This window comes from Gastrolobium bilobum, unplaced genomic scaffold (assembly GCF_033153095.1).
Source record: "Gastrolobium bilobum isolate Gb01-03AN ecotype WA unplaced genomic scaffold, APGP_CSIRO_Gbil_v1 utg25398, whole genome shotgun sequence".
NCBI classification, from domain to species: domain Eukaryota; kingdom Viridiplantae; phylum Streptophyta; class Magnoliopsida; order Fabales; family Fabaceae; genus Gastrolobium; species Gastrolobium bilobum.
Window position 1 is genome coordinate 85,268 of NW_026897820.1, and position 13,430 is coordinate 98,697.

General features: G+C 30.7%; 1 protein-coding gene and 1 non-coding gene across 4 annotated transcripts in view; one reads left to right on the forward strand and one right to left on the reverse strand.

Moving 5' to 3' along the window:
- Nucleotides 1–793, forward strand: part of LOC133310632 (ferredoxin-dependent glutamate synthase, chloroplastic) — a 45,422-nt gene extending 44,629 nt beyond the window's left edge. For 2 of the 3 annotated variants that reach the window (XM_061511593.1, XM_061511594.1), the window contains 2 exons: nt 12–95; nt 234–793. In XM_061511593.1, the coding sequence (XP_061367577.1) occupies nt 12–95; nt 234–395 (246 nt within the window). In that variant the 3' untranslated portion in view covers nt 396–793. The remainder of the gene's footprint in view (nt 1–11; nt 96–233) is intronic. The other variant, XM_061511595.1, reaches the window with a different exon arrangement.
- A 7,345-nt stretch (nt 794–8,138) lies between these two features.
- On the reverse strand, nt 8,139–8,362 carry LOC133310644 (small nucleolar RNA U3). The gene has a single exon (XR_009751478.1). It is a non-coding gene; the product is annotated as a small nucleolar RNA U3 (small nucleolar RNA).
- Between the last annotated feature and the right edge of the window lie 5,068 nt (nt 8,363–13,430).

A 13,430-nucleotide genomic window follows, 5' to 3' on the forward strand; every position in this document is an offset into this window, starting at 1 on the left:
ACTATTCACAGGTAAACAGAGAAATTGTAAAAATCCAACGAGTGTCAGCGCCTGTGGGGCAGATGCAGCTGAAGAGCCTAATTGAAGCCCATGTTGTAAGGCCCTTATATACATTCACGAGAATTTATGAATGTGCAATTAACATAGGCAGAAATTTATTCATGATTTTTATCATTTTTATATCAGGTGATTATCATAATGCACAAATAATTTTTTAACCTGTCTGTGTGTAGGAAAAAACCGGTAGTAACAAAGGTGCTGCTATTCTGAAGGACTGGGATAAGTATTTATCACTATTTTGGCAGCTGGTTCCACCTAGTGAAGAAGACACCCCCGAGGCAAGTGCCAAGTATGATGCAACTGCTGCAGAGCAGGTCACTTTGCAGTCTGCTTAGGGTAACAATCCAAGTTCAGATTGATTACACCAGGCTATGGAGCCATAGTTGTGTCCCTGATTTGTACAGGAATTGGAGACTATCAATGGAGTGGAAATGCTAACCAAAATATGAGATAAACTATCCCTTGAAACCATGGAGCTGCGTTTACTCTCAAGATTATATTTGCCAGCCGTACGAGGCCCCCTTGTACATCCATTTGAGGCATTAGTCTTCTCTTACGTCAAAGCTTTTGTATAGCTGTTTGAAAGAAAAACTGTAAATAAAATGCGGAGGTTTTTGTGGATGATTAGAATAAATGATTTGGGGATTCATATACCTGGTTATCTGTGTTCTCGTCAGATCAAATGAAATATTATTGTTCTTCACATGCACGATGGAAATGCGTTCTTTTTCTTTGCAATTAGTACGTAAAATGATTTCTATATTGTTGTTCGGAGGCGTTTGAATTTTGAAGTAAAAAGACGATTTTATTTTAATTTCTATTTTCAGTACATAAAATCATCATAAAATATTAAAATAAAATAAAAAAGTGTAACTAGAGAAGTAGATTATGTTGATAAAATAAACATCAAATTATTCAAATGTTATAGAATATTAATGTGTGTCAATATTTTAAAAACAAATCTGATAAATAAATTACCAATAAAACATGTTTACCAAAAAAAAAATTACCAATAAAATAATCGAAGTTTTTATTTCAATTGGAGTATTCAAAATCAATTTACCGGAGACATATGCTCTTTTCTTCTAAGTTCTAACTAATGAGAACCATCGTTTAAAGTCTCATTCTCATACCATATTCGCTGTTATTATTGGAGGAAGGATATTCAAATGTTTCTATTACCAATCTATTATCATTTTAATATAATTATGTATTTCGGAAAGTATATTAAAAGCTATTTTTTTCTTTTTTTCTTCATAAACTTATCTAATATTATCTACTAAAAAATAGGACCCAATGATAATTAAAATAAGGAAAAACTTCAAAAAAACCCCGGTAAGTTTCTTCATAATCACTTACCCCCACCCCAAAAAATTTAATCATTTACACCCTTATTTAAAACTTTTTTATCACCTACCCCCTAACTTGATTTTTCATCCAAATTAAAGTTAACGGAGTTAGTCCTTTTAAAAAATATCAAAACTACCCTTAAAGAAAAGTAACACACAACCCTAAACCTTATTGCTGGCAAGAGATAGTCATTGAGAAGTGGAACCCTAATTGTTCTTACGCTCCACTGCCCCTGCTTCTGATTAGCCGGTAGATGCTTATATAATTCGGATTCTGAAGAAACACGCAACACTCAGATTTGGACCAGTAAATTTCCATTCTATTCGGTTGTATTTGAGTGATTTGTATTCTCTTTATGTAACAAAGAATTAAACGCAATTTCATATCACAAACTTGATATGAAATCAATGGTATTCAAATGCAATCAATGTAATATATATATATATATATATATATATATATATATATATATATATATATATATATATATAGAGTTTGGATCATTTTACATCAGTGTAAGTTACACTCTTAATCTTGTCCGTTAATCCCACTTATATCTAATGGCTCAGATTTTTTAGTAATGTGAGCTATTGGATACAAGTGAATCAATGGTCAAGATGGAGTGTAAGACTTCTAACTCTTACACCGGTATATATATATATATATATATGGGGCAGGATATTCTTACACCGGTGTAAGAGTTAGAAGTCTTACCCTCCATCTTGACCATTGATCCACTTGTATCCAATGGTTCTCATTACTAAAAAATTCGAGTCCTTAGATATAAGTGGGATCAACGGACATGATTGAGAGTGTAATTTACACTGGTGTAAAATGATCCTGAAAAAAATATATATATATATATATATATATATATAGGGGCAAGATATTCTTACACCGGTGTAAGAGTTAGAAGTGTTACACTCAATCTTAACCATTGATCCACTTGTATCCAATGGCTCACATTACTAAAAAATTTGAGCTGTTAGATATAAATATATAGAATTACGGATAAGATTGAGAGTGTAACTTACCATGGTGTAAAATGATTCTGACCCATATATATATATATATATATATATATATATATAGGAATCAGATCCGTTTATAAACTTTTTTTGTAAATTACACTAAGTACGACCGGTCGTACACTGCATGATTAAAGTAAGACCAGTCGTACTTAGTGTAGTTTGTAAGAGTTTGTAAACAAAAAAATATATAAATATAACCTGCTTCATATATATATATATATATATATATATATATATATATATTGAATGAATCAAGAACTCGCAAATCAATTTGAACTCGCAAATGATATGGAACTCGCAGAACTGAACTCGCAAATGGCATGGAACTCGCAGAACTGAACTGGCAAATCAATTTGAACTCGCAAATGATATGGAACTCGTAGAACTGAACTTGCAAATTCAATTTGAACTCGAAAATGGTATGGAACTCGCAGAACTGAACTTGCAAATTCAAAGACTATTATAAAGTGAATGTAGATAAGTTATTTACATTCGCTCCCAAAATGACGTCGTTTTGGGTTAAAAAATTATAATAAAAAAGACTATTATAACCTTGAAATAAATTATAATTACAAAAATACCTTAATTTCCGTCTCAAAATGACGTCGTTTTGGGCTCACTGTAGATAAGTTATCTACATTGATCGTAGAAAAAACGAACCCTATATATATATATATATGGGTTTTATAATTCTTCAGCAATTGAAGAACAGAAAAGCTAAAAGCTTCCCGCTGACCCTTCAAAAGTCGTGCCAAACCCTTTGTTTTTTTGTTTTATTTTGTAAGTGGGGCCCGCTAGAATTTTCTCTCAACAACCAGAGAGTTCTCTTCTGTTGTTGAATGAGAAAATGATATCCATATATATATATATGTGTGTGTGTGTGTGTTTGTGTGTGTGTAAAAAGACAATAACCGACCCCAATCAACAATTCAACAATTCTTTTTTTTATTTTGAGAGTAGTTTTGGTATTTTTCAAAAAGACTAACTCCGTTACCTTTAACTTGAATGAAAAATCAAGTTAGGGGGATAAGTGATAAAAAAAAATTAAGTAAGTGTGTAAATGATTAAATTTTTTGAGGATGAGGTAAGTAATTCTAAAGAAACTTAGAAGGAGATTTTTGAAGTTTTTCCTTAAAATAATAATAGAAACATCTAATAATAAGAATATCTTATCTCTTATTATTCACCTCTAAAATCAATTAATAATCCTACAAACAATGAACACGATTATTGTGCCCAATAATTACTTAATTATTATATTCCAATGGCCGAAGCTTCCTAGTTCGCATTGTGCTTCCCGAGATAGCAGGACAAACCATTGGTTTGCTTCTTGGTAAATCCTACATTGAACTAATCAAGCTATTGCATGGTCCAATGGCCTTGTCATTCCACTTTTAGTTTCTTTCAATTTTCACCTAATGAATTAAAAACGTGAAAAAGGATATAGGGTCACACTAGCTAGGATAGAACCGAGAAAACTAAGGTATAATGACTTGGACATGTTCTTTCTCTTTTCCCATTTTGTATTTTACCAAACGAATAGAATAAGCTTTTCGCCTTTTACCACCAACCCAATAAATCTTTACCGTCAAGTTTCCGCTTTCTTAATTTCTTTCCAAAAGACCGTCAAGTTTCCGTTTTCTTAATTTCTTTCCAAAAGCAACTGAGGAGATGACGAGATACGTACTAGGGGAGAAATATTTTTTTAATGAAAAAAAATAATTTCTAAGAATATGATGTGAAATTTGTTTTTCTAAGTAAGTTACTAAGTGTCAATTTGGATCTTTTATTTTTTTAAATTAGAAGCTACTTATAAGTCTAAGTTAGATCAAATACATTTTGAAGAAAACTCTTATAATGAAAAGTTTTTTTTTTTTAAAAAAAAAAAAAGCTGAAAGTTAAAAGTTTGTAGGAGAAATTTTTTTAAGCTCTTATATGATTTTTTTGAATTATGTGTTTTTTTTAAATGAAGAGTTATCAAGATAGAGAGATATAATTTTTTTAAAATATGTGCTTTTAAATAATTTTTAAGCTAAAATTTTTAAGTAATTATAAAATAGTTTTTAATTTTTTTAATTTTTTTTTTTAGCTTTATCTTATAAGTAGTTTCTATCTTAAAAAAAAAGATGATCCAAACATCCTCTAAAAGGTGTTTGGTACGATAAAAATTTTCAAGAAATAATGAATTAATTTTACTGATTTATATGATAATTTTTCCACCGCATAGAAAAAAAAAATTCACGCGATCAATAACAATCTTCCATGACAATTCTATGTGAAAAAGCAATTGACGGGAAAAAAAATTTCTCATTTTTATTTTTACTTTTTCTCCTACAAAAAATGAGCAAATGATTTTTTTTCTACCTCATTTTACTGGGGAAAAAAATTCACCTCCTATTCAACTCCCTGAAGGTTCCGTTCGTACGAAACATAGAAACTATAGAAGACTCTAAAACGACACAATCCAACTAGCTTCGAGCTTTGTATATAAAAGAAAGATCACTTTGTTCATTTATATTTAATATCTTTTACATGATATGATCACGTTGAATAATATATAATATATGAGATGATTTATTTCCATAAAAAATAAACCACAAACCGAAAAAGAAAGGTATGTTATGGCGTATGATTAATATACATTAGGGAAATTCTTGAAAACGAAGGTCAATTAAGATGATAGGCTTTAAGGCAAGGAAAGATATAATGAATGATAATAAGTTGAAATCGCTCATAGACCTTTATTTTTTTATATTCCCTTTTCTTGAAAACAAAACAAAGCAAACCAAATGCTACTTATACCAACCAGGTGTCGGCATGTCGGTGTTGAAATCTCTGAGATGAAAGTGAAGTGTTTCTCTCTCTCTCTCTCCCTCTCTCTCTCTCTCTCCCAAACGAGCTTCAATTTTTAGAGTCTTTTCTCGTTCTCTCCATTTCTTTCTGGTGAGTTTTATGTGAATGACTTTGGAAACAAATTGCTTAATTATGTTTTAGGAAATCGCTCATGTACAAAAAAAAAATATTGCTTTTGTTTTTGGATATATTTACCTACATTGCTCTGATTTTTCTGGGTTAAACCTTAGCAGAACGAATGAAATAAAACATAAAAGAAAAAGGGGTTATTACTCCGAATTCAAAACATGTTTTGTGTTATTCCACGCATGCATGCAACATTGAGACAAAAAGGGACATAGACAAGCATGCCTAGCCTGTGTTTGGAAGACAATTGCAAAGGTAGCTATCAAAAAGAGTTACAATGAAACATCACATCAGGGCCACGTTTGGAAGACAAGGCCAACATCACCAGAAGCAGCATTATCAAAACAGGGACGAACATGAGTATCATTGGCGGTGGAGACAGTGGTGGCAGAACCAGCGGAAGAATCAGAAGTGCTATGATCAGCACCACCAGAAACATGATTGATTTAAACCCAAAAAGCTTTACCATTAATGCTAATTAATGAGAAGCTCATGTATCTCTTGTTGCTTTGAATCAAGCAAATTGTTGATCCCCCTCCTCCTTTGTAGCCTTCTGATCATAACCCAGATGGTGTTTTATTTTAAATTAGCAAAAAGATGAGATTTTGTCACAGCCTCTCTCTTTTAATCTCTTATAGCACAGCCACTGATTCAATCAAATAGGTGTATTTTTGTAGTTATAAGTAAAAAATGGAAGACATCTAATTTTCTTTTTCTTTTCTCAGACTTACCTTCCTTTCTGGCATTCTACAATATAGCAGCCCAAGCTCCCTTTGCTGGTAAAAACATTATCATGTGGATTCTCTTTTGATTCTCATTAATTGGAATTTCAAATATGCATCAAAGATTTCTTTATTCAGTAAGTAAAAATTTATTGTCACTGGAAAGTGCATGCATCAGTGGCAAGCAAATATATAATAAATTGACACTATTTATACAGTTAGCAGTTACCAAAATTTTGGTATTATAGCTTATTAGTGAGTAGAGAGATACATTGCACCATCACATTTTTTTTTTCGTCAAAAAACAAACGCGGTTAAATTTCTTACTTTTATTGTCACAGACAAGTGCATGCATCTGCGGAAAATTTGTAAAAAGTTGACATAATTTATACAATTAGCATTTACAAAAAGGGGGTGTTATATAACTTCTTAGTGAGTACAGAGATACATAGCAACATCAAATATGTTTCTTTTTCTTGCAAATAAGAAATATGGTTATGTTTCTTATTTTTTGTATATCTCAAAATGCGTTTATTTTTTATTTATTTAATTTTTTTTTGTGGCTCAAAATTGTGTTCTTAATTACTATAAGAATGAGAAAGGCAAGTAAACGAGTGTGAGACATAAACTTGCCCTTCATGGGGTGTTTGGTATAAGTATTTGATATGGAATGATGGGAAAGTGAGGTGGAGCATATTTATATATTATGTTTGGTATGAGTATTGTGAACAAAATGCCAGCAAATTTTTTTACCTGGTATTTTTTTTTTTGAACTACACAAAGGCAAATTTTTGTCCCACTTAACCTTTGGTATTTTTTTTTCTTGATCTTGAATTCTCAAAAGGTACATTTGATTCACTCTTTCCCCAAAAAAAAAAAAAACAAATGGCATATTCAAAAAATTAAGGGTATTTTGATAATTTCATTCACATTTTCGTTAATATTTTACCATCAATCAAATATAGTATCAGTAAGATTAACTCAATTTTCTCTGTAAAATTTTGGCCAACCAAACACTTTTTTGTAACTTACCCTGAATAAAAAAATTCTTACCAAATTCCTAATAATCTTTTTTTCTCAAGTTAAAAAAAATATCTCTAGTACTAAACGCCGCTCAGTTTATCCAAGGAGTTGGTTCAACGATACTCTTTTAGGTTTTGATGCGTGCACAATGAGTTGCGACTACTCTCCCCTAAAGCCTACAAAGAAAAAAGTGTGTGTGTGGATCCATCATATAAGGGGGTGTTTGCACAATTGGGCTGTACTTTTGGTTGAAAAAACAACAAAAGGGGTACTTGTCCAATAAGTTAATTAGACATGTCTTGCAACATAAAGGCATGTGGAAAGTTGAAAGCCCAAAATATGCCACCTGCCTATTTATTTAACAATGTTAAATTCCGGTGTTACCCTTTGAACTTACGTGGCAACTCCCCCACCTCAAATGGACATGAACAACAGCCTTTTTGTGTTAAACTAAACTCAAGCAGAAACCGCCTCTTTCTTTGTTGTATTGCATAATAATAATAGTATGGATGTGCTTGCTTTAAAGAAGCAATTTCAGCAACTTCTCATCTTTATGAGAGAGGTAAGGGACACTCACTCCCTTACTGTTTCCATTTACTACATTTCTACAAAGAAAACATGTTGACAAACTGGCTTGGCTTCCATGGGGGCGTGCAAGCAAAAGTACTTGCTACTACGTGCTAACCAAGGAGTCCTTTTGGAGGTAAAGTTATCAACACCATTCCTTTCTCAAAAATTCAACATTTTTCCTCTTTGGAGGGGGGAGGGGTCTGTTTTCTATGATGTTGAATAATGAGATAAAAAGTGCTTTTTTTTTTTTTATCTTTTTCCGGGGTCTGTTTTATAATATATTGAAGAATGACAAACTCTTTGGAGGGAGGGGGTCTGTTTCCTATGATATTGAAGAATGAGAAAAAAAATAAAATTGTTGGGTCTTTATTCTAATAAACTGTTGAATGACAAAAAAATTTGTAGTCTGTCAGACAACCGAGTGATCCACCCAACCAGATTACACTAGCTGGGAACGATCCTCTACAACCGAAGATGTTTCCCCCCGAAGTGGGAATCACAAGGCCATTAATCACGCTCAGATCACACGGTCCTGAGTCATCCACCAGACTTAGGTTCCTGTCTCCTTAGAACTCAAGGATACAGAGGTACGAGCCTATAGAACAGATCCTGTTCAAGTAAGGTCGTACCCATTCACTCAACGCTTGGTTATAAATATACTTTTGTTTTGTCCAGAACTCCCGATGTGGGCTCTCGAAATTTTCTAATGAAAATGGTGTGACTTACTTTTGAAAAAGCGGTTGATGGTGAATGGCTACATTTCCTGCCACGATGTTTTCCTACATTGCAGCATTGATCCCAAATCTTTATCTTTCTTTCGGGAAAATAAGAAGTGGATATAGACACTTTTGGAAGGCCCTTATTTTGTTTGATTCCATCAAATCAACACAAGACTATAAAATACCCTTTAGGATCATGTTTGGCGAATTAATGCGAATCATACGCTGCTTGGTGAATCTCTGGTGGCGCTACCCATTTCAAGCAAGGGTCACCTGTGTACATAGATAAGATAGGTAGTAGCTAATCTTTAAATGACTCTTTTATTTCTCATATTTTCTTTTTCTTTGCTGCCTATGATGTTGATGTTGATGTCGATAATTTATGGATTATTTTATTAATTTTGTGGATTCTTAATAACTATACTTCTTTCTGGAATTGTATTGATTACTTTAAGGACCTAAGGTTATGATGAAATAGTAGGATTAGCCATATTATGTTAGCATTGTCATTGCTGGACACATTTGTACTCGATCTATCTAGATTGTTAGAACAAACAGGAGTATTATTAGATTAATGTTTTGTATCGTCTCACAACATCACAGTCGTGTAAGTTAAAATGTACTCTCTCTCTCTCTCTTTTTTTCTTTTCGTCTTTTTGCTACGATTCAGGTGAAAGGATGTGTCGACGTAAAGAATATAAAAGAAACGGAAAAACAAGTTAATAAGTTCCACATCATTAGTTAATACCATTAGTGTTAGCTTTCATTAAAATAGTGAATAATTTTGTTAACGGACTTAGAGTTAGATGAGAACAGAATTTGAGTTGCACAAGTGATAAACCAAGGGGAAAATGAAAACATGGTTTTCAGGTGTAGTATCAGTTGAACAAGTTTTATTGATATTTTTTCTGAATAAAATTGTATGTATCTGACAGATATGTAGCTGAGCATTTTCTCCAATTTGTATCTGATGAATGTGTTAGCTTAAGGACAATGTACATATTGATATCCATATCAATATAGAAAGGCATTCTCTGTTCTGTTTATATGTTTTCTAAATGTGATATGCAAGCAATTAATGAATCAAAACGACAACTATTGTTTTAACTATTTAACAGGGAATTGTGGAATAAGTCATAAGATAAAAGCAAGCATTACTGTGATGCATTCAATATTAACACCTTTAATATTTTAGCAACAGGTATAAATCAAAGATGAATTACGTTATCATATGAAGCTTCTTATTCTGACGTAGTCATGCCAATTCAAACATTGCCCCTTCCAAGCATATCAAAGGATAAATCTTTTTTAAGCAAAACTATGAATAGCACAGAAAGTGAAGGCATGCTATGGACAAGTGTGCAGACTGTGTAGCTATATATAATGTCTGTGAGATCACAAATGTACATAAAAATGTCTGTCAAAGGCTTTCTAAGTGCCCTGAATTCATCATCAAATTGTCCATGAAGAAATTTTGTTTTTAACCACACGGTGATTAGTAACTGTAAAATTCTTCTATAAAAGTGAAAAAAAAATTCTGTGATGTATTCCATGCATAATTTTCTTTGGAAAGTTATATATTTGTGTCTTGAAAACTTACTTTTTATTAAGCTTTCCTCTTTATTAAAATATTAGAAGTATTACTATTATTTGAATTAAATTATTTCTCAATTATTGGAATTACACAGAGAAATGTCTAGCCTTTTTGTTAAGTGATGTTAAAGCCTTGGCTTGAACCAATTAGTGGGACTCATGAACCGGTCCCATAGCCTATGTGAGTCAGTCATTAAATTAACTATGTTATCAAATAGTTGAAACAGATTTTTCTTATACAAGTACCTAAATTTCTTTTTGTTTCTTATAGGATCTAGTTGACTTTAGCTTGTTTGTTCGCTCGATTACTCACTCTGTCACTCATTTTACATAAATTAGATTCATTAAGAATAAATATACTATAGAAATTAATTACTTGTGTTATAAATTTTAAATCAAATTGTATTTAATTATTTTTATGTTATTTTTATGAAATATTCACATGTTTATTTATATGCAATTCAATAAGTTATTTATCAATCAAACAGGTGAAGTGACACTTCAGTATCTATCAGGATTGGTCTATGGTTTTGTAAACATGATTCCTAACCAACTCATATGCCAATGTTAGACCCAAATGGTTTATCATACATTATTAATTTAATTTTTAGTGCTCAATCTATATTGAATGCGTACCTTTTTTAAATATATAATTTCTAAAAGAAAAATTTTGCAAAAAAATTTGTTATTGGAAATTTTCACTTTTTTATGTCTTTATTAAGTTTATTTTACCATGATGCCAATGTGTATTTATGTCCACATCGATATCATATTAAAAAATTCCGTTAACACTTCTAACAGCTTTTGCCACTACGATAAATTTAGTAAATTTAAAAAAAAAAAAAATTGGGATGAAAATAAAATAAAATATAGTTGTGTGACAAAAATGAAACCTTGCTATAATAAAATTAAAGGACAAAAAATTAGTTGTTTTCCTAAATCTAAAGCTTTTTTAGGGCTTCCTCTAGAAGTTTAAGCTTCTGGGATAAAATAGGTTGTTTATATAGTTTGAGAGTCTTTTCAAAGGAGTGTTATAGAGTTAATCCCAATCTCCCAAATAAAATTAATTCACAAGATTCGGATGACATTATATCAAGGAAACATGAATACTTCAAAATAGTATAGTCGTACTGGTATCGAATACTTTCGATATTCCTCCTAGATGCATTTACATTTTTATTTTTATTTTTACTTTTATTGAACTTTAATGTCAATATAAATGAGAATACCACACTAATTAAATAAATTACAGCATTTTACTATGTCTGTAATGACTCATGCTATCTTTTAAACTTTCGATTCTCTCTTTTGATTTTAAATCTGTGTTTTTATACTAATTATATATACTGTAGCATACTCATGTTGTGTTTTAAAATTTCAAAAATTTGTATTATACCCCGTATTTGTATCGTATTATCCTTGTTTTCTAGAATGATGTTCGTGAGTATGCCAACATTATTCAATGACTGAAATCATTTAAATTTCATCAATTGTGACAAGAAAAAACTGCATAAGAAAATTGACTATGTCTTTTAGTTTAGGTAACTAGATTCATGGCAGAAGACAAGAATTCATTGTTCTTGCTTCTTGTTGAGAAAATGCTTCCTGACAAAGGGTCCTATATTTTCCCACCATTTTTGTTAGGCAAAACAGCTGATAGAATTAAGCCAAGGTAAGTTTTTCCCTTAAAAGGAATATATAGATAATGAGTTTAATATTTTTCATGTTATAGAGATAAAATTATCTCTTAGACACATAAAAATGTGTGAGATCTATATTTTTTTTTTTTTTCTTTTCACATGGACCCACATGAGTGGTATATATTTTTATGCGAATATAAAAAATAATTTTATCTACTACGATACGAGAAAAGTCAAACACACATATAATATTTACAATTAGGCGTAAACACGATTAGATTTGGTTTTTTTAGGTCGAATCGATTCCGTTTTAATGGTTAGATGCAGGAACCGAACCGATTTTTGTGACAAATTTTATTCTCTTACAAACCAATTTTAGTTCCAACTTTAGAGCTGGTTTTGATTTCCAACAAGTAGTAAATCGGTTTCCAACTGATTTTAAAGTAAAAAATTAAAAAAAAATCCAGTAATTAAAGAAAATAAATAAATTTGGTTCTTTTGATTTTTGAACCGATTAAAAAAATAAAATTCTTATGATATTATTGGATTTGGTTCACAATTTATTTAAATTATTTTTGGGTTTTATTCACACCCTTTATTAATGTTGTCAAAATTAAGTTTTTACGTAGAAACGAAAAAATGGTAGAAATGTAAATCGTAGAAACATCACGAAATATAAAAATTTTACTACTTAAAATTAGGATATAAAATTATATATATATATATATATATATATATAATCTCATAATTCACTATTCAAATTTTAATAAATAACTTCATATATAAAATATATATATATATATATATATATATATATATATATAATCACATAATTCACTATTCAAATTTTAATAAATAACTTCATATATAAAAAATATAAGTCACATAACTATATAAAACATAAGTTTAAAAACACAAAAAAAAAAAAATTAAGTTTAAAAAATGGAAAATCTTTTTCTTATGTTGTTGGAGATGAGTTATCTTATATTAGTGAAATAAAATTATAAGAGGGACCCACAAACGATTGGAGAGAAAAAAAAATAGAGATGGGATCCACCTTTGTTATGTGTGTGTAGGAAGATGGATTATCTCATGTTGAATGAGATAAATATAACCCTTAAAAAAAATAAGAAATATAGTTTTTTTAAAAATATAATAAAATAATTGAGTTGAAGTAAGAACTAAAAAACTTATGTTTTTATTGTTTTTATATTTCTATGCAGCATTTTTATCCATTTTTATTTGTGTTTTAATATATTTTTGAATTATATTTCTTTGATTTAAATTAATTTTTGACAATAATCCCCCTTAAGTGGAGGGTAACAAGGTAAATCAAAGCGCAAGGAAGAGGCTGTAATAAATGGGAGACAAAAACGTAGCTGATATGACAAGACAGCCCTGTCCTTGTCTCCCTAATCTTTTCAGTATTCTCTGCTCTCTGCCAATTTTTTGAAGTTTCAATCAATAAGTTGTTGATGCAATGGCAGTGCCTCACTCCATCTTCTTCGGCTTCTTATTTATTTACGCTTTCCTGTTCAAGGGTTTTAAGGATTCAGTACTGATGAGTTTGTGTTGTCAATTAGTCACACTACACATGAGGAAACACAACTTCTTCCGATCCCTTCTTCTCACATCTTATTAAAATCTTTGTTAATAACTTATTAGCTCATAATAACATTAACGTATCCATCAGATGCTTGACTAGTCATCATTTGCTACACAATAGTGTGTGGATTTCCGGGA